This window comes from Anabrus simplex, chromosome 1 (genome assembly GCF_040414725.1).
Source record: "Anabrus simplex isolate iqAnaSimp1 chromosome 1, ASM4041472v1, whole genome shotgun sequence".
Taxonomy (NCBI): Eukaryota; Metazoa; Arthropoda; class Insecta; order Orthoptera; family Tettigoniidae; genus Anabrus; species Anabrus simplex.
The window spans coordinates 152,233,881-152,260,909 of NC_090265.1; the positions used below are offsets into that span (position 1 = coordinate 152,233,881).

The 27,029-nt window shown below is 39.9% G+C and overlaps 1 protein-coding gene across 1 annotated transcript in view; it reads left to right on the top strand.

Moving 5' to 3' along the window:
• Positions 1 to 27,029, top strand: part of Snup (snurportin-1) — a 77,829-nt gene that overhangs the window by 48,747 nt on the left and 2,053 nt on the right. The window contains exon 5 of the mRNA XM_067157625.2: positions 9,950 to 10,375. Within this exon, the coding sequence (XP_067013726.1) occupies positions 9,950 to 10,375 (426 nt within the window). The remainder of the gene's footprint in view (positions 1 to 9,949; positions 10,376 to 27,029) is intronic.

Sequence of the window (27,029 nt, forward strand, 5' to 3'; positions counted from 1 at the left end):
ACCAGTGAATTGTATAGTCCTAGCCGCCTGAGCACAAGGAGGGCCACGACTCAGAATATGTCCGAGATGCCCACTCCCATTCCATAGCAACTGGTATCCCGACTCTCGGGACCACTTACTAGGCCACTCAGCCGTTGCCCATGGTTCACGAACTAGGACGTGACTACAGTAACCCACAAACATGAACCATATAAACCAGTCTTGGAAAATATCTGTTCACTCGTTGCAGCGCCAGCATTATGGATTCTGCTTTTAATCGCTACTGGGGCATCATATGATGGTGGTGTGCCACTGCTCACTGGCTGAAGTATGTGTTACTCGACTCAATGTATCGGTCATTATAGCCGTACACTCTGTCGTCAAATACTCCACTGCACTTGTTGCATGAAGTGCATCCATGAATGGCAAGGTTTTGAACCGAAGGTCAAGAATGGTCACGGTGGCAAATAGGAGATTGGTTTCAGGGACACCTAGCTTTATAGTTATGGATTTCCGCAAATCGTTCTCGAATTGCCGCGCTGCCTCTATTTTCCAGCCCCCTCTTGACAGCGCCAAACGAGTTGCCTGTATTGCTTCTTTAACCCTTTGGCTTTCAAAGTAACGATCTATTGGTACCCACGGGTCCTGCAAAAACTGTCAGGGTAACGATCTGTCGTTACACGCCTTTATTATAATTATTTCATTATTTACGCGCCAAATAGCTTTTTTTTTTTTTTTTTTTTTTTTTTTGCACGGAATAAGAAGAGCATAGTTTTATCTCACGTTATACTCCGCGGGAACTGCCAGCTAACCGTATTTATCATTATTCTTGAGGTCTGAAACGTGCTCACTGGAGTTCCTGTCTTGTTTACATCGTGGTTGGTGGCAAACTTGCGTTCATTTCTCTCTGTTTTCATTCGTGATTATATAGTGAAATTAGGCTGTATCGTAGGCAGTATATTTACTTGTTAGTTCATTATTGAAATAGTTTTCTTAGGTAATTAGGTGCATAGTGATAGTGAAGTGTAAGATATAGTTCATTTAGGTTAAGCCTAGTTATTTATCGCACGCGACATGGCGAAGAGTGTTCATTTAGCTGATGATGATATCACTGAATATCTTGACAATTATTCAAGTGATGGTGATGTTTCTCTGTCCGAATTGCATGGTAATATCTTCATTGGTGAGTCTTTTATATTAGATTTAAGAAATGTGTGTTTTATGCAAAAATGGCTGACATTTTTCAGTGTTACATCACTTTAAACATGTTAATCTATCCTTGGATGTAATGGACATAGAATCGTGATATTTACCATGATAGTAAACAATAATATAGCCTTCCTACTGACATGAATAACAAACTTGGATTGTGAATACTATTTCCTAGAAATACTTCCAAACTTTCAACATCTGAAATTTATAACTTTGGTTCTATATTTTTTTTTTTTTTTAACAGTAAACACTTTTGGTTCAGGGAAATGACTTACACGCAGTGATACTAAGTGATGTATATTCTATAAGTTTGCCAACTTTCATGTTGATATCTTCATTGGTATGCCTTCAATGCAATTTTAAAAGAAGTGTATGCATAGTGTGCTAAATATGGCTGTCAGTTTTAACACATCCGTCAGCTGAGAGCTTAAAAGCGAAAGGGTTAAAAGCTAAAACACGCCAGCAGAAATACTTCTGGAATGATCTGGCACTTAAAAACACATACTATCATGGAAGGGGAATCGTTCACAAAGAACACCTCCAGCCTGTTCTGCAGTAGCTATGCTGTCGACAACAATTGCGAGGTATGCAGGTAGGTGTACATCCTATCTACAGTTATTAACAAGTTATGCATGGTTCTTCAGCCAAGATGACCACCTCTAATAATTTGTGAACCATTTAAGATATTGACATCTGTTTTCACTTTTCTTTGTGGAATTAAGGGCTCATACCTGAACCTGCAGTACTTTTCCAGGTTGTCAATATCTACTGATATAATGGTAATAACTTTGTTTTTTAAATATAACTACCCTATTTTCTACACCTAGGCTTAAATTTAAGGTCATTACAAATTCAGCGCTGTGATTATCTTGAAAATCAGGCAAGTATTTCACAAGAAACTAGAATGTCTTCAAACATGCTTCATTTGCCAGCCGTAGGCTATCGTGTTTTTGATTGAATCACAAACTACTGTAGTCGGCCAAAAGACACGTGTTTCTCACATTAGATCATTTCTCTTACAAAAGTCTGTTAGATCTGCATCTCTCTTTTCATATCCAATTATTAATGTTAGAAGTACTTAACCTTGAGAACATAACTTGTTTAGGAACAGATTCTTCAAGAAATGTTTTGAATTTTCTTCCGCTGTCCAAAAATAAGGTTGCCTGGTAAACAGAGACGTTATGGGCGATACCGTTAAATATCTATTAGTCCCCTGTTTATGATGGCAGTCAGATTAAGACACAATGTCAGCAAGCTGTAATACTAATAGTTTGAGCTCTTTCTTTGCACTCCAAAACAGTTGAAGGTAGAATGACAACTAAAGTAGTTTGTGTTGATATGCTTCTGATATGAAATGCCCAAACAAAAGTAGCTCTAAGAATGCGTTAATAAGGCAGAGGATTGCAGATGGAAAAAGTGATTTCCTGCCAGCCATGCTATAAGGAAGTAAATTCAACCTTTTCTCATTTTATTTATCATGAACATACTGTAGATTAAAAGCTCACATGCCAAAAGCTGCGAATTTCTACTGGAAGGTTCTGAAGTCGAACCTGGAATGTGTCTTATAAGAGCAATGAATTACCAGCGGTTGGACATCCCTGAACAGTTCCACATGCTGAAGGGAGTGGTTGGGCACGCGCTTGACCACAGAATGTGTGTGTTTCAGCAGCAATCTGAGCTACCCAAACTTAACTCTTAACATCGTATCCAGTTATACTGTTATTTTCCTTGGGAACGGTTTAATGCAGCCCTGCATGTCACCCTATTCTGTCCTGACTTTTATAGCTACCATATCATACTTCTACTCTAATCTGTTTGTCACATTCATACCTTGTTTTCTACCCCTACTACTCTTGCCCTGTACACTTCCTTCAAAAACTGAAACAGTTCTGGGTATATCAAGAAGTGTCCTGTCAATCTCTCTGGTCATATTTTACCATATTATTCTCCTCTCTTCAACTCAGTTACATTATCTCTTTATTTGCGATCTGATCTACCTATCTCACCTTCTACATTTCTCTGTAACACCACATATCAAAAGTTTCTGTTCTCCTTCTTTCCTTGTGTTACGAAGATGGATCAAATATAAACAGGAATTTGAATGTACCACTGCTGTTCGTAATAATCCTGAGGAAGGCCTTTGGCAGGATGTTGATGGGGGGTTGTCTGGAGAAGGGGTTTGTGCGCACGAATGACGGTGGGGAGCTGGGCTGCTTCAGTGCACCATGAGTGAGCAAGAGGTGCACACGTCTGTTGCGCAACTCATCATTATAAAATTTCTCACAAAAGAGGGCATCAAACCTTCCGAAATATTGAGGCGGCTCCGTGCACAGTTTGGGGAAGAAACATTTTGGCAGGCTCGAGTGTATGAGTGGGCTAAAAATTTGTGGCATGAAGGGAAGTTGTGGAAAATGAACATCACCAAAGGAGACCGCGGACAAGCATCACTGCAGACAACATTATTGCCATTCTGGACATTATTAGTGAAAATTGGCAAATAAAAGTTTTGCAAATTGTTTTAGCTATAGGAATAAGTTACAGAAGTGTTCAGACCATCATCCAAGATGAACTCCATTTCATAAAATTGTCTGCCAGGTTCCTCATCTCCTCAACCAGGAACAAAACACTTTACGCCAGGAAGTTTCTCAGAGACTCCTGCATCGCTTTGAGGAGGAAGGAGAGGATTTCTTGCGTCGTATTGTGACTTGTAATGAAACTTGGGTGCATCATTACACCCCAGAGTCAAAGAAAGCTAGCTAGCATGGAGTGGTGGTGAAGAGAATAAGCAGGTCCGGTCAAAGCCAAAACACGCCCATCAGCTGGAAAGGTACTTGCAACCAATTTCTGGGACTCCGCGGTCATTTTGCTGGTGGATTTTCTTCACGAACATGCTGGGGCTGTACCTTAATTAAGGCCACGGCCACTTCCTTCCAACTCCTAGGCCTTTCCTATCCCATCGTCGCCATAAGACCTATCTGTGTCGGTGCGACGTAAAGCCCCTAGCAAAAAAAATAATTTCTTCACGAACAAAAGACAATGCAGCCTGTTGCTGTCACCTTTTGGATGAAGCGAAAGCTGCGTATCGCAACAGGCGATGCTGGCAACCGTTCCAAAATGTCATTCTTCTCCATGACAAATAACTAAACTTATGCTGTAATGGTCCCCCTTTTCAGAACTGTATTATGCAATGTTTACATTACATTTTTAATCTAGGAACTAGTTTTGGCCTTGGCTGGCCATCATCATCCATAATACAAAACTGTACAGACACATCCAATGACTAAAACAAATGTATAAACATACACAAATGACGTAAAAGGTATTAAAAGCATCTGGGATGAATTATGTGCACAGCACACAAAATATATGATGGAATTTCCAACAGAGGAACTTTTCAGATTTTTTCAAGATATTTTAACAGGAAGCACCAATGAAACATTTTAACATGATGCAACACATCAAAGGATTTTAAAAGCCTTATTTTAACTTGTTTACAGAATAGTCCATTTTCTTTGTCGACAACTGGAAGCAATGATACCAATTCCAAGTTGCTTTTTATGATGCTGCTCGAGAAAGTATTATAAATACTGTTTTATCTGTACTAGCATTGCAAGGGGAATCGACGATGCACCAAAGGAAAGCTGCTATTGTTGTAGTTGGAATTAAATAAAGTGCCAATTAAGAACTGTGTGGCATTCTGTTCTGACAATGCTCCTGTTATAATTGGACAGAAAAATGGAGTTCTAGCAGTTTTGAAAGAAGCTCATTAAGATATTTTTTGTATTGGTTGCAGCTGCCATGTAATTCATTTACCTGCTGCAACTTTAGCACTTAGAATTGATGAGATTCTTGTTGATATTTTCTATTACTTGGAGAAGAGTGCCAAAAGAGGTCTTCAGGAATTTCAATGTATGCATGGAAAAGAAACAAAGAAGTTGTTAAAGCATGTATGCACAAGATGGTATCCCTAGCCAGGTGTTCAGACAGATTATTAGATCAGTGGGATCGACTTCTTTCATTTTTTAATAATGAGGTGGTAGTGTGTGCTCCAAATATTTCTGCCAATTTATCTTTTTGTACTATTCGATCTGATGACAAACAAATGAAGAGAGTTTGTGATCCTCCTCATCCTCTAGATTCTTCCTGTCTGTTCTTACAATATCGCATAGTAATACAGAGAGAGAGAATTTTTAGCCTGATTAAGAAGAACAGGGACACAGTTCAGGTCATCAATGTCCAGTGAAACTCTGGGAACCATTTCCATTTTGAAGACTGGGAGTTCTGAAGCATGTTATGCAAACACATGTTCTATTGACTTTCTGAAGAAAGGAAAGCAAGCCACAACTTTAGCTGTTAGATCAGAATGAAGATGTGTGTATGATGGTGTAAATAATGTAAATAATTTGTGTGCATGTAATTATATGCAGCAATATACTCCTTACTTCAAAGTTTGAATTAGTCGTGTGCATAAACAAATTCATTGTGTAAGTAGATTTCATTGACACATTTTAAAGATATTTGTGTTAGTTTAACTGAGGTGAAATATTTTGTTCCGTATGTCATTGGTTGCATGTAGTATTAATGCCGTTGAACTCCTAATTATCTGAAGTGAAGAAATACGAGAATTTTGTCTTGTTTTACTGCTTTATGGTGCATTGGATTCCCACGTATTTTAATCTGTGAGATTTTACTGATAGGTCATTTGGAAAGATGGCAGGTATGCATGCTACTAGCATACATCTACTCACCGCATGTCACAAGGTACAATAATTGACATGGGCAATGGAGCAGTGTAATTGGACACTCGAAGCACGATAAAAAGTCGTCTGGACAGGTAAGTCAAGGTACCACTTCGTACCCGCTGATGCAGGGTATGAATGCATCACCAAGTGCTTGAGGCATAGGAATCCTCTTGCCAGCAGGATAGATTTCAGGCTGGTGGTGATCGTATGCTCATTTGGGGACTGTTCACATGGAATGAAATGAAGCCTCTGATCCACCTGCCAAAATTCCTCACCAGCGAATGATACAGGAACCTGCTGTCAGTTCACGTCTACCCATTTGTTCCCCTCCAGCACCCTGCGGGTGACTAGTCGTCATCGTCGTCCACTGCAACTCGTATCCAAGTAAACATATCCTTCAGCAGTTTACATTTTCACATTCACATTGCTCTGTGAATATGTTTCATATGACTTAGTAGCCCAATCTACCCCCTGTGGGTGAGGGACGCAGGTGAAGAATACACCCACGGTATCCCCTGCCTGTCGTAAGAGGGCACTAAAAGGGGACCAAGGAGCTCTCAACTTGGGAACAAGGTTTGGCGACCACAAGGCCCTTAGCTGAGTCCTGGCATTACTTCCACTTGTGCCAGGCTCCTAACTTTCATCTATCCTGTCCAATCTCCCTTGGTCAACTCTTGTTCTTTTCCAGCCCCAACACTTTCAGGTTTCCGAGCGCTAGGGAGTCCTTCATTTTCACGCCCTTTGTGGCCCTTGCCTTTCTTCGTCCATTACTTCATTTTTGGAAGTGACGGATCCCTTCTTTTTCTTCTTTTTTTCTGTCTACCCCCTGTGGGTGGGGGACGCAGATGAAAAATACACCCCCATTATTCCCTGCCTATCGTAAGAGGCGACTAAAAAGAGCAACCAACGGATGATCGAATTAGAACCATGAGACTACTTGTAATTAGTACCACCACGCAGGGAACATCTTGGGTCACTTTTACTTGTGATTAGTAGCAACAAAGTGCGCTGCCGGCTTTTACAGTACCTGCGATTAGTACCACTATATGAGCGACACCATAGTTCTGGCTTGCCTATGATTAGTACCCACTATATGAAGAACACCACTGGATATTACAAGTCCCTGTTGTTAGTACACTTACGTGTTGAACACCATAGGTTTGCGTTGCATGTAAATGGTGCCGCAATGTGCGAAACAACATAGGTCTGTATTACGTGTGCGAATTTCATTACCTGTGAGTAGTACCCTAATGTGTGGAATACCGCTAGTCTAAGCTACTTTTGATTAGTGCCGCAACGTGACAAAACCCATGGTTCTACTTTCCTAGCGATAAGTACCATTATGAGGGGCTGATTACTTGGATTTTGGACCCCTTTAGACTACAAGCATCATCGATTCAGTATTGTGCTGTAGAAGCAGTCCCTTGGTCAGTAATACTATTGTTTTACGTCAGTTTCTATGAATGTGAAGCATTGCGGGTCGGATCCACTGATTGTTTTAAATTCATATCCATCCATTCATTGTTTTGAATTCTGGTCAGTGGAGGATATTTGGATTTCTAATTTGTCATTACATTTCGTACCATTAGGGGCCGATGACCTAGATGTTAGGCTCCGTTAAACAACAAGCATCATCATCATCATCAGTAGCCCAATCTTGCCATGAAACATATGTCCACACAAATCACATGGAATGGCTGGAGGAGGTCGGGGCTGATGTTGACGGAGCTTCTGTGCTTACCTATATAAATGGTCCGTTATTGGACATTAGACACTGGACATTGTCGTTTAGCCTCTTCATGTCTACATCATTCCTCTTCAAATGCAGTAACTGATGTAAAAACAGTGTGGTGCCAAAGTATATGATTCTCAGCAAATGTATCCCAGAATTGAGTGTTCATTCCAGCTCTTTCCATAGTATGCTTTGGCTGATCCTTGAAACGCCTCAAAGGGGTTCCATGAAGTCTTGTACCAGAGCAGAGTTCACCATACAGAAGTTGACGAGGAAGCCTGGATTCACTCATACGACAGTCGGGCCCTATCCATCTGAGCTGATGGCCAATGATGATAGCCTTAATGCTTATAACATGTGCTTTCTCAATAACTGCAAAGTTGGTGACACGGTCCTCCCATTTGATGTTCAGGATGGATTCAGGTTTTTTTGGATGGAAACACTAGCTTTTTGATATCCTGACAGTAGAGGGTCCAAGTTTCACAACCGTTAGCAGTGTTGAAATGACAACAGCATGGTGGTAAACCATGATCTTGGTATGCACTGTAAGGTTGTTATTCATAAAGACACGACAGGATAAACATCCAGTTACTGAGTGGGCAGCAGAAATTCTCTCCACATCCTGTGGGCAGTTAGCATTTGTTGAGAAGATTCTTCCTAGATATAAAATATGGTCAACCTGCTCCAGTGTAGTATCCACAGTGGAGATATTGAAAGCTAGGAGGTTTGACCCATGTACGGGCTGTGCAAGTAGTTTGGTTTTCTGACATTAATGGAGAGATCAAAACTATCGTAAGCACTCTTGAAACAACCGACTGACTGTTGCAGTTCCTCGGGTGTGAGAGTAAGTATGGCAAAATCATCTGCATATTGCAATTCCGTAATGGATATTATCTTGGTGAGTTTTTGGGAGCGAAGTCTAGCCAGATTGAACACTCCTCTACCGAAGCAATGTCTAGCCTTTACACCTTGGTTGTCTGTAGATGTTCCATGTAGCACGGCAGCTAGGTAAAGAGTGAAAAGTGTTTGAGCAACCACGCATCCTTATTTCAGTCCATGAGTGATTGGAAATGGATCAGAAATAATATTTTGATGAATGATTTGCCCAGACGTGTTATGATGAAGAGCCTTGACCAGATCTACAAAATGCAGGAGACTAGTACCTGCAGCAAAACAATTCACCAGTCCATTACTCCTGAATTGTGTCAGTTTGCTTGATGAACACTCCACAGACAGGACAGCGCTTGCCTAGCTCCCATGGTCGTCCAGCCTCAGTCCTATTGAACACAAGTGGGATGCTGTTGAGAGGAATTTGTGCACCCTGGACTTTATCTGACCAATCTCCATGCAGTGTTCAGGGACCAGCACGTCTCCCCAAAGCTCACAGTGTGTTGTGTAATCTGTCATGCTGCAGCGCCTTCATCATCCCATCGAAAGTGAGTGCTACTGTGTAACTCTGTCAGTGAGCACTGTTTTTATCAAAATATTATGTAAACAATATGTTCCAACTACATCAGTCTGTTTTCAGACCAACTTTGCTTTATGGGAGCAAAAGCTGGGTGGACTCGGAATATCTTATTCATAGGTTAGAAGTAACATACATGGAAGTAGCAAGAATGATTGCTGGTACAAACAGGTGGGAACAATGGCAGGAGGGTACTCGGAATGAGGATATAAAGGCTAAGTAGGAGTGAACTCGATGGATGAAGCTGTACACACAAACTGGCTTCGGTGGTGGAGTCATTTGAGGCGAATGGAGGAGGATAGCTTACCTAGGAGAATAATGGACTCTGTTATGGAGAAGTAGAGGGAGACTGAGACGACGGTGGTTAGACTCAGTTTCTAACGATTTAAAGATAAGAGGTATAGAACTAAATGAAGCCACAGCACTAGTTGCAAATAGAGGATTTTGACAATATTTAGCAAATTTACAGAGGCTTGGAGACTGAACACTGAAAGGCATAACGGTCTATAATGGGGGGGGGTGTTTGTTTTGATTGGTCAGAGCATTATAACTAACAAAACTAAACTACAATATTATTATAATATTATAATAGGATAATTCTTTCTAATAACTTATCCTGCCACTGATATATGAAATATTGAAGAATTTGGTTGTCCATTGTTATATTTTTATATTTCAATGGAATTAATAGTGCATGTCCAAACATGCTTAGTATATACAAAATATCATCATTCATTAATTTTTATCCAAGTTTTTATGTAATTTTTTGTTATGTATATAAACACACAGTATATAGATTTATATTTTTCTTTTTTCTAGACTGAATTTCGTTTCTTCTGGCTACAGTCCAAGATTCGAGAGACTGAAGGGATCTCAGAAAGATCAGATGAAAACCAGTATCCTTTCATTCTTTTACCTCATTACCCTTGTGAATCGGAAACACTTACCACGATTATGGCCATGCATCCTCCATTTGCTGATGAGACTGTAATCTTGGATGGATTGTTGTTTTATCACTCTCAGTGTCACTATCACTGTGGCACTACTCCTTTGGTGGGCTGGCTTAAACCATTCATGTTACCAGATATCCTAAACATTCCAGTTGCTCAAGAGTACATGGCAATGAAGCCCGAAGGATATAAGAACCTGATTGAACATGCTGAGCAACAAATCCAAGCATTGAAGTCGAAGAAGTGGTACAAAGTCAAGAAAAAGAAAAAGAAACCAAGTACCAAGCAGGAATCGGTAAGACTGTAGATCATTAATTAATTTAATTTAAAAACTGTTGTATGTCTCATGCTCAGAGAAAAGATTTGTCCAAGAGTGTTGAATTGAATACAGTATACAGAATGTTATGTCACAGTTGTTTCAAAATGTTGTCTGTATGTTGTATATCGCTCACTTAATGGTGATGCATCTTAGTTTGAGACAGAATTGCTCTGCAGTTCTTTAGAATTAACTAAAAATGCTTTTAAAGAAAATAGAAAGAAAAGTATACCAATTACTTTTGAAACTAATCTGCATATTTCCTCTAGTATGGTGAATTGACAGGCTCTCAGCACTGGTACCAGCAATATTCACCAATCATTTAAACATCTCAGCTGCCTTGATATCATTGTCCCATTTGTGTAATTTCATGTTAGAATCTCCCTCCATTATCATTTCTAATGTCAGTGAAATTGTCAATAAATGAATTCAAATGTGAATTTAGATCATGCAGCTTCACCTCAATGGCACTGACATACGAAACTGTTCCATACTAACTTATAAACACTGGTAGTTCAGGTTACTGGCAAGAGATAGGTCTTGCAGCGCATGAACTTCAGGTAGTCTTCTAGATGAAATGCACCCTACAGAGTTTATGGAATGGTGTATAAAAAACAAAATGCCATCTTCCTCCACTTGTTAGTAAACAAACATGGCTGGTAATGGTGAAAAGATCGTAAAGTGGCTAGAAAGTGATAATGACGACTATTTTCCGTCACAAGACGGTACAGACCTTTCTTACAAAGATGATAATATTGATGTTGATAGTTACAGGAAAAATGATTCTACTTCCAGGCCCTGGAAAGTGTGCAAGGCTCATAAAATAAGGTCAGAAGTCAGGTGGCTTTGTGAAAAATGTGGTGTGCCACTCCATTTGGAGAGTTGCTTAAAAAGATATAACGTGATGATTCACTAGTGAGGACTAGAAAACAGTTAATGAACATTTAGACATTGATCTGTGATGAATGCAGCTTTCTAAAAACTAGATTTTTTGACTGATTCTCAGTGAACAAAGTTACTGCATACTCCTCAAAAAACATTGATATTTCTGTCCCTTCAGGCGATAACTATTATTCAGGTTCCAGTCGGTTAACATTGTTCATCACGCAAGAGCCTTCGATGTTTGTACCAAATTCCAAACCAGTTCCTTTTAGTACAAGCTCAACTTATTTCCTGGTCATATGCCCTTCCTGATACCAACCATGTATTCACTATTACATGATTCTGTTGTGTTCAGTAGTGTGATATGTTATATGCAGATGGAGAGAAATATATTAAGATGATTACAAACACCCAATCTCCAAGCTAGAGGAATAATACAGTTAAAATCCCGACCCAGCCTTAAACCTTTCTCTGACAAACCTGTGAAGCAACAACTATAGAATGTACACTGTTTTCCACTGTTAGCAGATCTGCATCTGACTGCAGTACTGTATTTATTACAGTGAAACGTTGTTAGTGCATTCGTCATTAACACGTTTTCCCGCTTAGCACGTTGTAAACATAATGTCCCGATTCTCATTGTATTAAATCTATATAAAATTACCTCACTTATCAAGTCACGCATTTTTGCTATTACCGCTTAGTATGATCACATTTATCCTAGCGCTGAAAATGTTATTTGTCATCCCTTGCAAAAGAAACATTTGCATGATTATGGGAAAAGTCCTTATATTCCTGAACTTCACAGGATAAGTTGCACCTTTGAGGAGCAAGCCATTTGCCTTGGGGACGTTCAGTTTTGCTTGCCGGTTAGCCGTGAGATTGCTGAACAATGCTGTGAGCCTATTTGTGCTTACATTTCACTTTCCATTCAAAGTTAAAAACATTTTTGTGTTGAGTGATGCAGTGAAGTGTAACGAATATTTGTCGCATGATATGGTAGCCTGTATCTGGATTAGGAACATAATCGTGTGAAATTGACCAGCATGGTGCCTATTTGTCTTGTAATTGCCTCGTTATGGATACGGAAAAAGTTGGGAAATTTCTTACTTATGAAGACAAAATTAAAATCTGTTAAAAAGTGGACTCGCATCCACATATTAAAACGTGCAGAGGTAACGAATGTTGAAACTCAGACCTTTGCGTTTCAACTCGATCACTCGAGTTGGTCGAAGTTTATTCAAAGCGGTGGCCAAAGTCATTCCTTTTGGTCGCACATGGTCAAGTGTAACCTCCAATTCATTGTCTAAGAATGTGACCAGAAAATGTTTAATAACCCACTGCTCCGAAATAAAAGGCTACTGCTATCATTTGTTTTAGAAAGAGTGTGATCTACAATAATACTGTTATATTTTTATTGGCCCCCATGCACATATTCTCATATTTGTTGTTTTGTATTTTTCACACCTTTCAGTGCACTTTTTATTTTATAAGCACCGGGCGAGTTGGCCGTGCGTGTAGAGGCACGCGGCTGTGAGCTTGCATCCAGGAGATAGTAGGTTCGAATCCCACTATTGGCAGCCCTGAAAATGGTTTTCCGTGGTTTCCCATTTTCACACCAGGCAAATGCTGGGGCTGTACCTTAATTAAGGCCACGGCCGCTTCCTTCCAACTCCTAGGCCTTTCCTATCCCATCGTCGCCATAAGACCTATCTGTGTCGGTGCGACGTAAAGCCCCTAGCAAAAAAATTATTTTATAAGCCCCATCAGAAAATATTTTTATATTTGTTCTGTTGTGTGTTGTATACACCTTTTAATACTTTACTCTCATCTTTAGAAATGGTACATACACTTTTCACGTACCTGCAGATACACAATGTAAAATACCCTCATGTCGGAAAAGATCGTATCTAGTGTTTCCATATCCCTGTTGGATAGTTTTTATTCGTGTATTCAATAGTATGTTTTCTCACTTAACACTTTTTTTTGTCCCTTTCAGAAACGTCTCTTTTTTTTTTTGCTAGTAGCTTTACGTCGCGCCGACACAGATAGGTCTTATGGCGACGATGGGAGAGGGAAGGGCTGGGAGCGGGAAGGAAGCGGCCGTGGCATTTGCCTGGTGTGAAACTGGGAAACCACGGAAAACCATTTTCAGGGCTGCCGACAGTGGGGTTCGAACCTACTATCTCCCGAATACTGGATACTGGCCGCACTTAAGCGACTGCAGCTATCGACCTCGGTCAGAAACGTCTTAACAACATTTTACTGTATGTAAGTAATGAAAAATTGTTTGTGCAAAATTTAATTTTTCAAAGTTTGAGAACATCAAAATTTGACTGTCCCACTCCGTCCCTCAAAAAAATTGTCATTTTCACCAAATGTCCCACTTTGAGCCTCAATAGAAATGATCGCTTTAGTTACAGACAAAATATTTCTTGCTTACAGCAAGAGCCCTATCACTGACGCATCTATTATTACGAGCGATTAAGCGAGTGCGATTTTTTCCGTTAGCGATATTTATACACCCAGCAATTATATTACATGTGATCGATCATCTTCAGTATCATTTCCTTGCTATGTCCACTAGCCAGCTCGTTTGTTGACATTCGAAGGCGATGTCGGAGTCAATTTATTAGTAATATCCCTTGACTGCTGTTCCGTAAAGGAAAATGGGCTGAGCTGAGTGGCTCCTACAGTTGAAGCGCTGGCTTTTTGACCCCAACGTGGCAGGTTTGATCCTGGCTCAGTCTGGTGGTATTTGAATGTCCTCATTGTGACCTTACGTGTTGCGTTGACTAATGGTTCGAATGAAATTATGGATATTCCTTGGCTGGTGTCAACGTAGATCCATGAAAGTCACAGCGTAGAATAATGAAACACAATCCCTTTGGGGTACTTATTTTGCTGATGTATTCAGGAAATGCAGCTCCATCGTCTCAGCTGTTAAATATTATGGATTGGACACTTTCAGCATATTTCCAGACCCTCCAGGACACCATCCTGGGTTTAGGCCTGCATGCTCTGCTTGGTTGACATCTTATCTTATAATTCGGAACCAAAGTAAAGGAACACACTTAACAATCCGTTTCATCTTCTCAAGTTATGTACCAATTGATTGCTTCATAAAATGACTATTCAAGTACTCAGATTTTTTCTGTGACAACTAGATAATGTAAAACCAACGTAGATAAAACCAAACTTAGCCTGTATTATTCAATCCATTCCATGGCCTCCATCATCTACTGTATTTTGTTATCGAAATTGGACGTCTCACATAGATATTTACTTTACTCTTCCATTGAGCTGTGACATTTCATATAGTAGTATTTGCTTATATAGACATTACTTTTCTGGACATGAATTATATGTATACCACTAGATTCTGAGCTTTTGAGTTCGTGTATATCTCCAAAATTCCGTTCCATTTATTGTTTAATTGAGCGAGTTCTCTCGACTTACTAGTGTGCGACTGGACGTATACTATTATGTGATTTCCGTAGACTTCTTCTTTATCATAAACTTCAATGGTTCCTAAATTTCCGATCCAGAATCCATTGGAAGTTTATATCATACACGTTGGCCTCATGTCTGTAGATTTACTGGCACTTAAAAGAACTCCTGCAGGGCTAAAATCTGGCACCTCGGTGTCTCCCAAAAACTGTAAAAGTAGTTAGTGGGACATAGAGCCAATAACATTATTATTAAGAAAAATGGACATGAAAGAGGAGAACATGCTTTCGAAATAAATGCGTAAATAACGTGTCTTATAGCAGTTGTTAACTCGTTAAAAATAAAGGCTGAGGTAAACGATTGCTTAATTTTAATGCTAAATAACGCAAATAATTAAGAATGGGATACACCTAAAGATATGACAGAGTGCACCATTGATTTCAAAATTTGTGGAATACATTTAAAACACTGTCTTTCATTGCTTTTCACGTGTTTGCCAGACCCATGTTTTTACAGCTACTGCCACCTTTAGACAACAACCCTATTCGTAATTAAACACGCTCATTTAGACTTGGTGCGATGTGAAGGTCGATCAAATATAAATGGGAGTTTTGTTCCTGAACATCAACAGTTGGTAGGACTGGCCCCACGCTTCTGCTATGTTTATGCGGGACCTTTAGGAGTGGGAAGAGCATGCTGTTAGATATTTCCCGCTGTTTTGTCAGTAACACTTGCAGTGTCGAAGCAAAAGTTGCACCCCTCCACTGCGCAATGCATAATTATAAAATTTCTTGCTCGTGAAGGAGTTACGGCGGCGGAAATTTGCTAGAGATTGACTGCACAGTTCGGTGATCAAACATTGTCAAGGATGCGTATGTTTGCCTGGCATAAAAAGTTCAAGGAAGGACGAGAACATGTGGAAAATCAGCAACACGATCGCCGTCCTCGGACCAGTATTACAGAGGAAAACATTTGTGCGGTTAAAGACTTTATTGACTGGCAAGAGAGTTGGAAATTGCAGAACAAGTTGGAATCAGTTATGGGAGCTGTCAAGCAATCATCACAAATGATGTACAGTTTCATAAGGTGTATTCCAGATGGGTCCCTCGCCTTTTGACTGAAAATCTGAAGTTGAGACATTTGGAGGTCTGTCAGAGGCTTACAGCAAGGTTTGTGGAAGAAGGTGATGAATTTTTGAGGCGGATCGTCACCTGCGACAAAACATGGGTCCTCAGTCCGGTGGTATTTGAAGGTGCTCAAATACGACAGCCCCGTGTCGGTAGATTTACTGGCACGTAAAAGAACTCCTGCGGGACTAAATTCCGGCACCTCGGCGTCTCCGAAGACCTTAAAAAGTAGTTAGTGGGACGTAAAGCAAATAACATTATTATTATTATTATTATTATTATTATTATTATTATTATTATTATTAAAACATGGGTCCATCACTACACTCCCGAATCCAAACAAGCCAGTAAGGAGTGGCGGAGGAAAAGGGAGGCAGCACTAGTGAAAGCCAAAATTCGACTGTCAGCTGGCAAGGTTCTTGCAAACTTTTTTTTATCGGCGAGGCATTTTACTGATCGATTTTTTTGCATGAGCGACGCACAATCAATGCTGCTTACTACTGCGAGCTGTTGAACAAGGCAAGGGTTGCATATCGCCACAAAATAAAAGACCAGCTGATTTGACAGGTCATCCTCCACAACAATGCGCGGCCCCATACTGCAGCTCTGTCTCCAAGCTACAGGAAGTGCACTGGACTACACTTGATCATCCTCGTTACAGCCCTGACTTATCGCCCTGCGATTTCCGTTTGTTCGGACTGCTTAAAGAAGCTCTAGAAGGGCAACGATTTGAAAATGACGAGAGTGTGGAAGACTTCGTGCGCAACTGGCTGGTGACACGACCCTGTTCTTTTTACGATGAGGGCATCGAAAAGCTGCTCATATGCTGGGACAAATGCATTTCCAAAGCAGGAAACTATGTGGAAAAATAAATTCTAATTGCCTTGTGTTTTTCAATAAATTAATTTAAATAAAAATAAAATCCTGTATATATTTGATCCGCCCTCGTATTTGCCATACAAAACAGTCTCTCCCCACAGAAGGTACTAATGAAGTTATCAATACAAATACAGTGAAACCTCGTTAGTGCATTCCCCATTAACACGTTTTTCCGCTTAGCACGTCGTAAATTCGAAGTCCTGATTCTCATCATATTTAATATATAAAAATACCTCACTTATCGCGTCACGAATTTTCGCTATTACCGCAGAGTATGATCACATTTTTCTTAGCCCTGAAAGTGTTGCTGTATTTGTCATCCCTTGTGAAAGAAACGTGATTTCCAACTCGGGTAAGAGCCATCATGTCGCCACAGTTGTGTGATAACAGGAAAAGGCCTTCCTGAACTTAACAGGATAAGTTGCACTTTCGGGGAGCAAGGCCTTACGAACGTTCAGTTTTGCTTACCGGTTAGCAGCGAGATTGCTGAATATCAGGCTTAGCCTGTTAGTGCTTGTATTTCACAGTCCATTCAGAAGGTAGAAATTTATTTTGAGTTGAGTGGAACAGTGAGGTGTAGCGAAATTCCTTAATAATGAAGGCAAAATTAAAATCTGTCAGATAGTGGACCGGCGTAAGCGCACAGAGCTTGCGAATGTTGAAACTCGCGCCTTCGAGTTTAGACTCGATCAGCCGAGTTGGTCTAAGTTTTGTTTGATTCAAAATGGCGGCCAAAATTGTCCCTCACTGTTGCACATAGTCGAGTGTAACCTCCAATTCATTGTCGAAGAGTGTGACCAGAATATAATATTTAATAACCCACTGCTCCAAAATTAAAGGCTTCTACTAACATTAGTTTTAGAAAGAGTGTGATTTGCAATAATACTTTGATATTTTTGTTGTCCCCTGTGCACATATTTTTATATTCTTTGTGTGGTGTTTTCCACACCCTTCCATGTACTTGTTATTTTATAATCCCCACCGGGAAATGTTTTCATATTTGTTCTCTCGTGTTTTTCACACCTTTTAATACTTTTCCTCTCATCTTTAGAAATAGTAGATAGGCCCATAGTTTCCACTGTTCCTGCGGATGTATGTATGTTTAGTCATCAGCCCGAAGGCTGGTTGGATCCTCACCAGTTCCACCATGAGCTGTCATAGATGGCGTAGGCATCACTGAAGAGGTGTACTAGGGAAATGAGGAATGAGGTAGTTTCCTGTTGCTTTCCTCAACGAGCCAGAAGTTGCTATTACATATCAGTCTGCCAAGCCCACTGAAATGCATGCACCAACCGACCCTATGAGCAACAGTTTCACACCATTCATAACGGACTGGCTGCGTAAGGAATGGCATTACTAGCATTGCTCATACCTCAGTCACTTTCATATCGTCAAAGCCAAGGATAAGACAGAGACAGATCAATGAAAGTAACAAAATTACTCTAGCCCATACCAGAAGACATAGTGCAGTGTAAACAGTAGGTCCCGCCAGCAAAGGCGTGTTCCCGCGGATATACAACGTAAAATGCCCTTATGTCGGAAAAAGTCGTATCCTATGTTTCCATACCTTTTGGGATAAATTTTATTCGTATATTCATTGGTACGTTTTCTCGCTTAACATGTTCTTTTTCCTTGTCTCCTGCAGAAACGTCTTAACGAGGTTTTACTGTGTAACGTTCTTGAATGCATTGAGTTAAATGATGCCTTAACCTTTCGACGAGTGCACACTGTATATGCCGTGCAATAATGCCAGCCACATCCGAGTACGTATTTGACCGGTAAACAACCTGTGGGGAGTAAGAAATAAAAAAATAAAAAAACTACACTAAACTTATTACAACTATGAGGGAATTTGGGACACGTAAAAAGACATTTTGGATCGACAAAACACTGTCATTTCAAAACTTTTAATATATCACCTTCACTAATATCTCTACTTAGTTTTATTTATAATATCATCACTTGTGTCCAGAAATTCCATAGCATCACTTGTAATTTACGAAAGAAGAAACATTCACAGTTATACTTACGAAGAGCACAAATATCTAACCACATCGGCAGCAATCGTAACGCTGCTGTAACCTGTAGGCTAGCTGTGCGCCAAACTCTTACACCGTTGCATACCTGCCAACTTTTACGGTTTATCCGTAAAATTTACGGAAATTGCAGCATTAAACGGTTTTGCGGATGGACAGTTTCATTTTACGACTTCGCGGACAAAAATTTGAAATAACATTCGATAAACACTCCACTTCCGTACAATTGATTGTTTGCGTGGGTCGAATCACGCTCGGTCTTGGTCGAAGGCAAGTCCATGATAGTCGATAACTCATCCTTTGATATGATTGGTATTTTTACCATGTGTTGTTTGTGTCGTTATTAGAATTGAATTTAAAGCCGAGATAACAGTTATTCCATGTGAATCTTAGGTGTCGACAGGCTCTGCTACGCAAATTCTTTGTTTCGCTCCATTCGCTTGTTGTGATTTAACCTATATTCTTTGACCACGCGAGTGTCGTTCTTTGTTTACGAACAGTACTTCCAGACATTTAAAGAATCATATTCTGTTGATTTTCCTTGCATACTAAAACTCTGTGTGTGTGTGTGTGTGTGTGTGTGTGTGTGTGTGTGTGTGTGTGTGTGTGTGTGTGTGTGTGTGTGTGTGTGTGTGTGTGTGTGTGTGTGTGTGTGTGTGTGTGTGTGTGTGTGTGTGTGTGTGTGTGTGTGTGTGTGTGTGTGTGTGTGTGTGTGTGTGTGTGTGTGTGTGTGTGTGTGTGTGTGTGTGTGTGTGTGTGTGTGTGTGTGTGTGTGTGTGTGTGTGTGTGTGTGTGTGTGTGTGTGTGTGTGTGTGTGTGTGTGTGTGTGTGTGTGTGTGTTTTTTTTTTTTTATAACTTCGTGCTTTGCAGTTTCCTGTATTCATTGGACTAATTACATTCGTTCCAGTAACTTGATATACTGCTGTTAGCGAAGTCCATTAAGTTATACAGAATAAGAATAATAATAATTACATTCATTCCATGTGTGTGTGACATGTTTTAATGAAGTGTTTTACTGCCTTGAGTGTTTGTTATAATTTTATGTGACGTTCAGTGGTCCAGGTTCCTTTCGATGTTTCAGTTTGTTCTTGGACATTTTTATTCGCTATATTCCTATTGTAGATTATCGTGAATAAATCCAGCAAAAAAAGTACTTCCAGACATGTAAAGAATCATATTCTGTTGATTTTACGTGCATACTAAAATGAAGAAAGGGAGAAAAATTTGCCTTTTGCACGGTATGTGAGTGATATTAATATTGCACATGGTGGAGGCAACAATTTATGTGATGGTGAATTAGTTGTTGGCATTCAGACTTCCAACATAGTGAATGATTTCCAGGATACAGATAAATCCCTTTTCTTTTCATCAGTGAGAAACTACTTTTGTAGTGCCTGTGACTACATCGTCATCAAGTTTCCACTCAAGGTTGATGTGTTAAAGCATGCTCAAGTTGCTAGGTTAGACAGAATTTAAGATGCACAGCTTTCTTCCATTCGTTTTATTCTTGGAAAGATTTCCTGTCATGTTATGCAAGGAAGAGAATGAAACCACAGATGAGATGGTGAATGAGTTCAGGTTGATGACACGTTGGTTGCAAATCACGATGCTGCAAGCGATTCCAGTTGGGCACAAATATCAAGAATTCATGGAGCCGATGGACTTCTTAAGTAAAACCGAATTTCTAGAGTAATGCTCTCTATTCTCACCATACCACATAGCAATGCAGAATGTGAACCTGATTTTAGCCTTGTGAAGAAAATTAGAACAGAGTTCAGATCATCCATGTCCAATGAATCTCTGGAGTCTTATTTCTATTTTAAAGACCAGGAGTTCTGGTCTTTGTTATGAAAAAACGTTTTCTCAAGACTTTTTTCTGGAAGCTAAAAAGGCAGCAACTATGACTTTCAAGTCGAACTAGCATTTGATTTGCAGTGTGTATTATATTATTTTTTGCCTGTGTTACATTAAACGAGTTTTATTGTGTAAAGCCTTTTTCAGTTAACGCATATGTGCTTAATTTATCAAGGAAGTCCTGTTATGTATGCTCCAAACAAACATTCACCACGCCTGCTGCTGTTTAACATGGATTTCTTCTTGATTGTTATATTAATCTACAAATTACTGGCATATGATGTAAGTAGATAGATTTCTTTTAAGTATCCTATTTAAAACATGAATTATTGTATTTTGTAGCCCAGAAGTATTATTATTTTCGTCAGGCCGGGGTACGTCGAAAATGGTTAGATTTTTGTCGCGCGTGAGTTTTACTGATAGCCCTCTTCAAAAGTTGGCAGGTGTGCTGTAGTGACTGTACGCATTTCCATCAGAGACCACCACCATACAGAACTAGGATTTGTACAGCAAAAATATTATAATAACTGAAAACACCGCCAGATGTCATATTACGTCAGTAAGCTGTTAAGTTAACTTTTGGCGAGATGGAGATATCTTTGTGATTCTTTCTTCATTTTGTTTGTCTCACTGAGCTCCCTTGACACTGTATGATTTGATCAATGAGTGTTGAATGATTACCGATATATAAACCTCTAAAAAAAATTGATTGCACATTTTCAATGCTCACAGTCACTTATTCACAGATTGTACTTGTATTCGCTGTAATGTAATTTATTTTAAGCCTGTCTAGCAGCGAACAAAACAAGACTAGAATCTTTAAATCAGTCGACATGTTCATTCGCTGCAGCGCCCTAAGTGTACTTAGCACGGGTAATCAAGCTCTCAAGAACAAGGCCCGTGCAGAGAGAGATTGTATCATTGTGCAGTTTATCTTTGTGGCGTTTAGCTGAGGCTTCAAGCTACCAAGCAATATAGGAATATAGAATGTTTTGCCAGAAATAATCTGAAGAAATAGGATGATTTTTGTAACGCCAACTTACAGTGCATACAGGCCAGTGGAGTGAAATGTTGTCACATCAAAACTTTTGTTCTTAGATTAACTTTAGGGCTTTAATTTTCTTAGTTTTAGGAGAGTTTGAATATGTTGTAACTACATTTTTTTGTAAATGCCTTCCAAAATTTCAGGTTGTCTTACATTCAGGCCAATACGGTCTTATTGCTCTATACTGACATATGCAATGCAGGTCTGGACACTAAGAGAAAGGAGAGTAAAATCTAGGCCAGTGAGGAACAAGGAAAGGCAGCGTAAGAAATAAGTACTGTATGTCAGGAAGGAAATTAGATTAGAAAAGCTTTCAGATAGAGATGGTTTGGACAAGTTAAGAGGATGGAATGTGAAAGAATACCAAAGCAGTTAATGGAGGCTAAGATTGAACGAACCAGTCTAGGAAGCCATGAATAAAGGCCAAGAGGATTCGTCGTGCCGACCACACAACCCCTCGTAATCGGCAGGCCTTCGGGCTGAGCAGCGGCTGCTTGGTAGGGCAAGGCCATTCGGGGCTGTTGCATTACAGGTTTTTATTTTTATATTTTTATATTGAAGGGAGGAGAACAAGTGGTAGACCCAGACTAAAGTAGTTGGACTCGATTAAGACCAGCATAATAAGAAGGAACCTGGATTAGAACACAGGTGAGGAGCAGCATTGGTAGTTCGACAGAGGAAAATAGAACGATGCCATTAACATCCAGACTTTGCTGGAGCTGCGAAAGGGAAATTGATGATGAATTTTTTTAATATCAGAAGATTAATATGCACGATTTCCTTATTTGACCTGACCTGATGAGCTCTCTTTTGTTTCAGAGATGATGTACTCGCACATTATGATAGCTGAACTTTGGTTTTAGCATCGTACCCATAAACTCATGTTTTGTTATCTGTTTGAGGAATTTCACAATACAGAGATGAGAACAATTCTTTAACATGCCACTACATGTTGGCTACCAATGGGAAAATGTTTGTCAAGGCTATTACAGCAGTAGCACTCTCTCACTAGTTTCTTTAGGAGTTGAATCATATGGAAGAAGCCCCAGTTAGGAAATGTAAAATCCTACTAAATTCCAAAAGTATCTCAAAATTTAAGTAGTACCTGTTCTGCTTTCATCATCATCTCCAAACGGCAGCAAGAATTTATCTCCTCATTCATCAAGAAAAGTAAATCAAAGATGCAGTTTTCAAATGCTCCAAGAAAGATCATAACCCTTGACAGTACCAGCCAGGTTTTATCATGAGAGGAGAGACTGTTCATGTTCCTGCCACTGTTTGGCAGTCCAAATATATTGCTTCAGTCAAGTGGGCTTCACCCCTAAGGTCAGTTCTTGATACGTTAAAGAACGTGATGTCTCGATTTGTGAAGCCGAAAGTAATGTGATCTGCACATTCACATCTTAGATGTTGATTACTAGACAACCTCTAGTCAGAGGGATAACTGTGATTTGATAGTACTTGTGTTATCGTTGACAATCAATGGCAAGAGGATAAGTGCTTTAATTCTGTGAGGAAGTGTTTTACTACTTATGTGACTATACGAATCACAAATTCCCTTTCAACGGTGATATTACTGAATGCGGAAGTGGTGAATTTCGACAATATTAGTGATGCATCATTTTCCAAAATTAAGTTTTGTGTAGATAAATTTCCTAGCAGTCTAACCAACACCCAAGATAATATTAATGAGGAAATAAATGCTCTACATTCCTAGTTCTGTAACTTCCAACTAGAAGATGTAACTCCTATTGAGGTAGTAGAGAGAATTGCTGTGCAGTGGGCAATTGGTAGGCCCATATGAAATCTGGTGGAGGGGTACTTAAGTATGGCAACTTGTCTAAAGTGATGCTTTCCATTCTGACCATTCCCCATAATAATGCAGAGTGTGAGATGATGTTCAGTCCAATCAGAAAAACAAGAACGCAATTCAGGTCATCTCTTTCCAACAAGACCTTGGATAAACTTGTAACTTGGAAGTCTACTGAGAAAGGCAAGTGTTTTAAGCAAGAATTTAGCAAGACCTTTCTGAAGAGGGCAAAATCAGCTGAGTGACCTGCAACAACGACCAATAATGTGATCTTCTATACGCTACTAATAGCATGCTTAAATATGGCCGAAAGAAAGATACAATAAGAAGATAGTTGGAATTTAAATTTAATCAGTGTAACTTCATGCATTTGTAAACTGGTATGTCATTACATGTTAGTTATTAGCAATTTAATTACCAAGCTTGATAGCTGTAGTCGCTTAATGGCAGCCAGTATCCGGTATTCGGGAGATAGTAGGTTCACACCCCACTATCGGCAGCCCTTTTCTGTGGTTTTTCATTTTCACACCAGGCAAATGCTGGGGCTGTACCTGTTTAAGGCCACAGCCGCTTCCTTCTCACTCCTAGCTCCTTCCTGTCCCATCGTCGCCATAAGACCTGTGTCGGTGCGATGTAAAGCAACTTGCAAAAAAAAAAAAAAAGCAAACATGGCATGGCTGGGAGAGGGCTGGGCTGCGCTTGTCGGAGCTTCCATGCTTGTCGTTTATCTTCTTCATGTCATCATCGTTCTTCTTCAAACACCATAACTGGTGTAGAAACAGTGTGGTGCCAAAGTGTACAATTCTCAGCAAGCGTATTCCAGGATTGAGTATTAATTCCCATTCTTTTCATAGTATGCTTTAGCTGGTCCTTGAAACGCCGCAAAGGAGCTTAATAAAGTCTTGTGCCAGAGTAGAGTTCACCATACAGGAGTTGACGAGGAAACCTGGTTTCACTCATGCGATGGACATGCCCTATCCATCTGAGACAGTGGCCAATGATGGTAGCTTCAATGCTTATAGTTTGCGCTATCTCAAGAACACTAAGGTTGGTGACACGGTCTTCCCATTTGATGTTCAAGATGGATTAAGTTTTTTCAGATGGGAGTACTCCAACTTTTTGATATCCTGATGGTAGAGGGTCCAAGTTTCACAACCGTACAGTAGTGTTATGACAACAGCATGGTAAACCATGATTTTGGTATGCATTGTAAGGTTCTTATTCATGAAGACATGATGGGATGAACATCCAAACGCTGAGTGGTCAACACCAATTCTCCAACCCACATCTTGTGAGCAGTTTGCATTGTTGAGACGTCCTAGATATAAAAAGTGGTCGACCTGCTCCACTATAGTATCCACAGTGGAGATATTGAAAGCTAGGAGGTTTGACCCAGGTGCGGACTGTGAGAGTACTTTGGTTTTCTGAACATTCATGGAGAGACGCAAACACTCTTAAAATAACCGACTTACTGTTGCAGCTCATCAGGTGTGAGAGTAGGTGCGGCAGAATCATCTGCATGTTGCTCTTGGGAGCAAAGTCCAGCCAGATTGAACAGTCCCTCATCGAAGAAATATCTGACCTTTACCTTGGTTGTCTGTAGATGTTCCATATAGCATAGGAGCTAGATAAAGAGTGAAGAGTGTTGGAGCAAGCACACATCCTTGTTTCAATCCACGAGTGATTGAAAAGAGATCAGAGATAATATTTTGATGAATGATTTGCCCAGACATGTTGTTATGAAGAGCCTTGACCAGATCTACAAAATCCTGGGTACACCCAAAGTGTTTCAGTACTGTCCACATAGCTGGTCGTGGGACTGAGTCAAAAGCCTTTTCCATGTCATAGAACACTAAGTATAAAGGAATCTGTTGCTCTCTGCATTTTTCCTGGATTTGCCTTGCACAGAAGATCATATCTTTTGTGCTTCTGGACGTTCGAAAACCGCACTGCGACTCTAGTAGGATCCTCTTGGAAATAATCTGCAGGTGATGAGCAAAATTCTAGCAAGAATTTTACCTGCTATAGATAGCAATGATATACCATGATAGTTGCTACAACTATCACCTTTCGTGAAAAGAGTAACGATAGTGGCATTTTTAAGGTCATCAGATACTTTGCAGGTTTCCCATATTAAGAGGATAAGAGTATGAAGTTGGCTCTATAGTGTAGGCCTCGACTTTGAATCAATTCCAGAGGAATGTTATCTGGGCCAGGAGCCTTGCCAGATTTCAGTTTACTGAGAGCAGGATCGAATTCCCTGAATGTTGGCAAGAGAGCCATCGATGGTTGTTGGGGATTTGGAAGCACATAATCGAGAAAGTCCTCAGCAGCTTTTGAACTCTTATTGAAAAGAGTGAAGAAATGTTTGTTTCAATGCTCTAGGATTTCTTGACTATCAGTAATAGTGGTAGCATTATCAGCAGCTTTCAGTGTCCCAGAAGAGGAGCGAGTTGGGCCATATAACTCGCTTATTCCTGCACAGAAGTTACGCAGGTCTCGGGCATCAGTCATACCTTGCAGTTCCTGAGCTTTCTGCTGCCACCAGTTGTTCTTCATCTCCTCTATTTGCCCCTGACACCCTCGAGTTTGAGAAAATGCGCTTTCTTTGCGTCTGAAGATGGGTCTTGAAGGGATATATTAGCTTCTCATTTAGCATTGATGAGATACACAATTTCTTTGTGGTTGTCGTGAAACCAGTGTTGTCTTACCTTTTTCTTCAGTGGTTTTCTCAGCTGATTCTGTGATTACTTTCTATGATGTAATCCATTCCTGCTCAATATTATTTTGTGTTGACTGGAGCATTTGCCAGGATGTCAGAGATCATGTTGTGGGAATTCATGGTAGTGGATCTATCTCAAAGTTTAGATGTATCAAACTTCTGCATGGGTAGGGTTTGAAAATGCCTGGGTGGTTTACAGTGAAGACTGATCGTAAGTCGAGAGAATAGTAACTTGTGATCCATCCAGCTGTCCAGGTGGTAAGGACATCCTTCTTATCATATTGTCAAGTGATGATGTAATCAAGGATGTGCCAATGCTTAGAGCGAGGGTGCATCCATGTGGTCTTGTAGACTATATATTTGCAATAACTTTTTAGCCTGTGGGTGTATCATGTTGGTAAGAAAAATCCATATGTTTTTCATGTAAATGATAACTAAACACCTCCCTCCATCGTCAAATCACCCGATTTTTCAGTTCGTTAGGTTGGTAGGTATGCCAATGGGACAGTCCCTTACATGTCCCCACCTGTATTTTTTACCATCAGGATCTAATATCATGAACCAACAGAAATATTGCACATTGTACTATTTCTTGGATAGTTAAACCAGCCATCAAACAAATGGTTTTGTTAACATTTGTCATATGAACGTCATCAATTATGGTTGAAGCGTGTCCTAAACAAAGGTCATCAACAAATGACTCTCAACCCATTTTAAACCAGTTAAATAAGTAACAGCACCATGTATATCTTAAACATGGTTCTTATCTTATACAGGGTGGCTCATGAATAGTTGACACATTTAATTTTAGAATAACAACATTATTT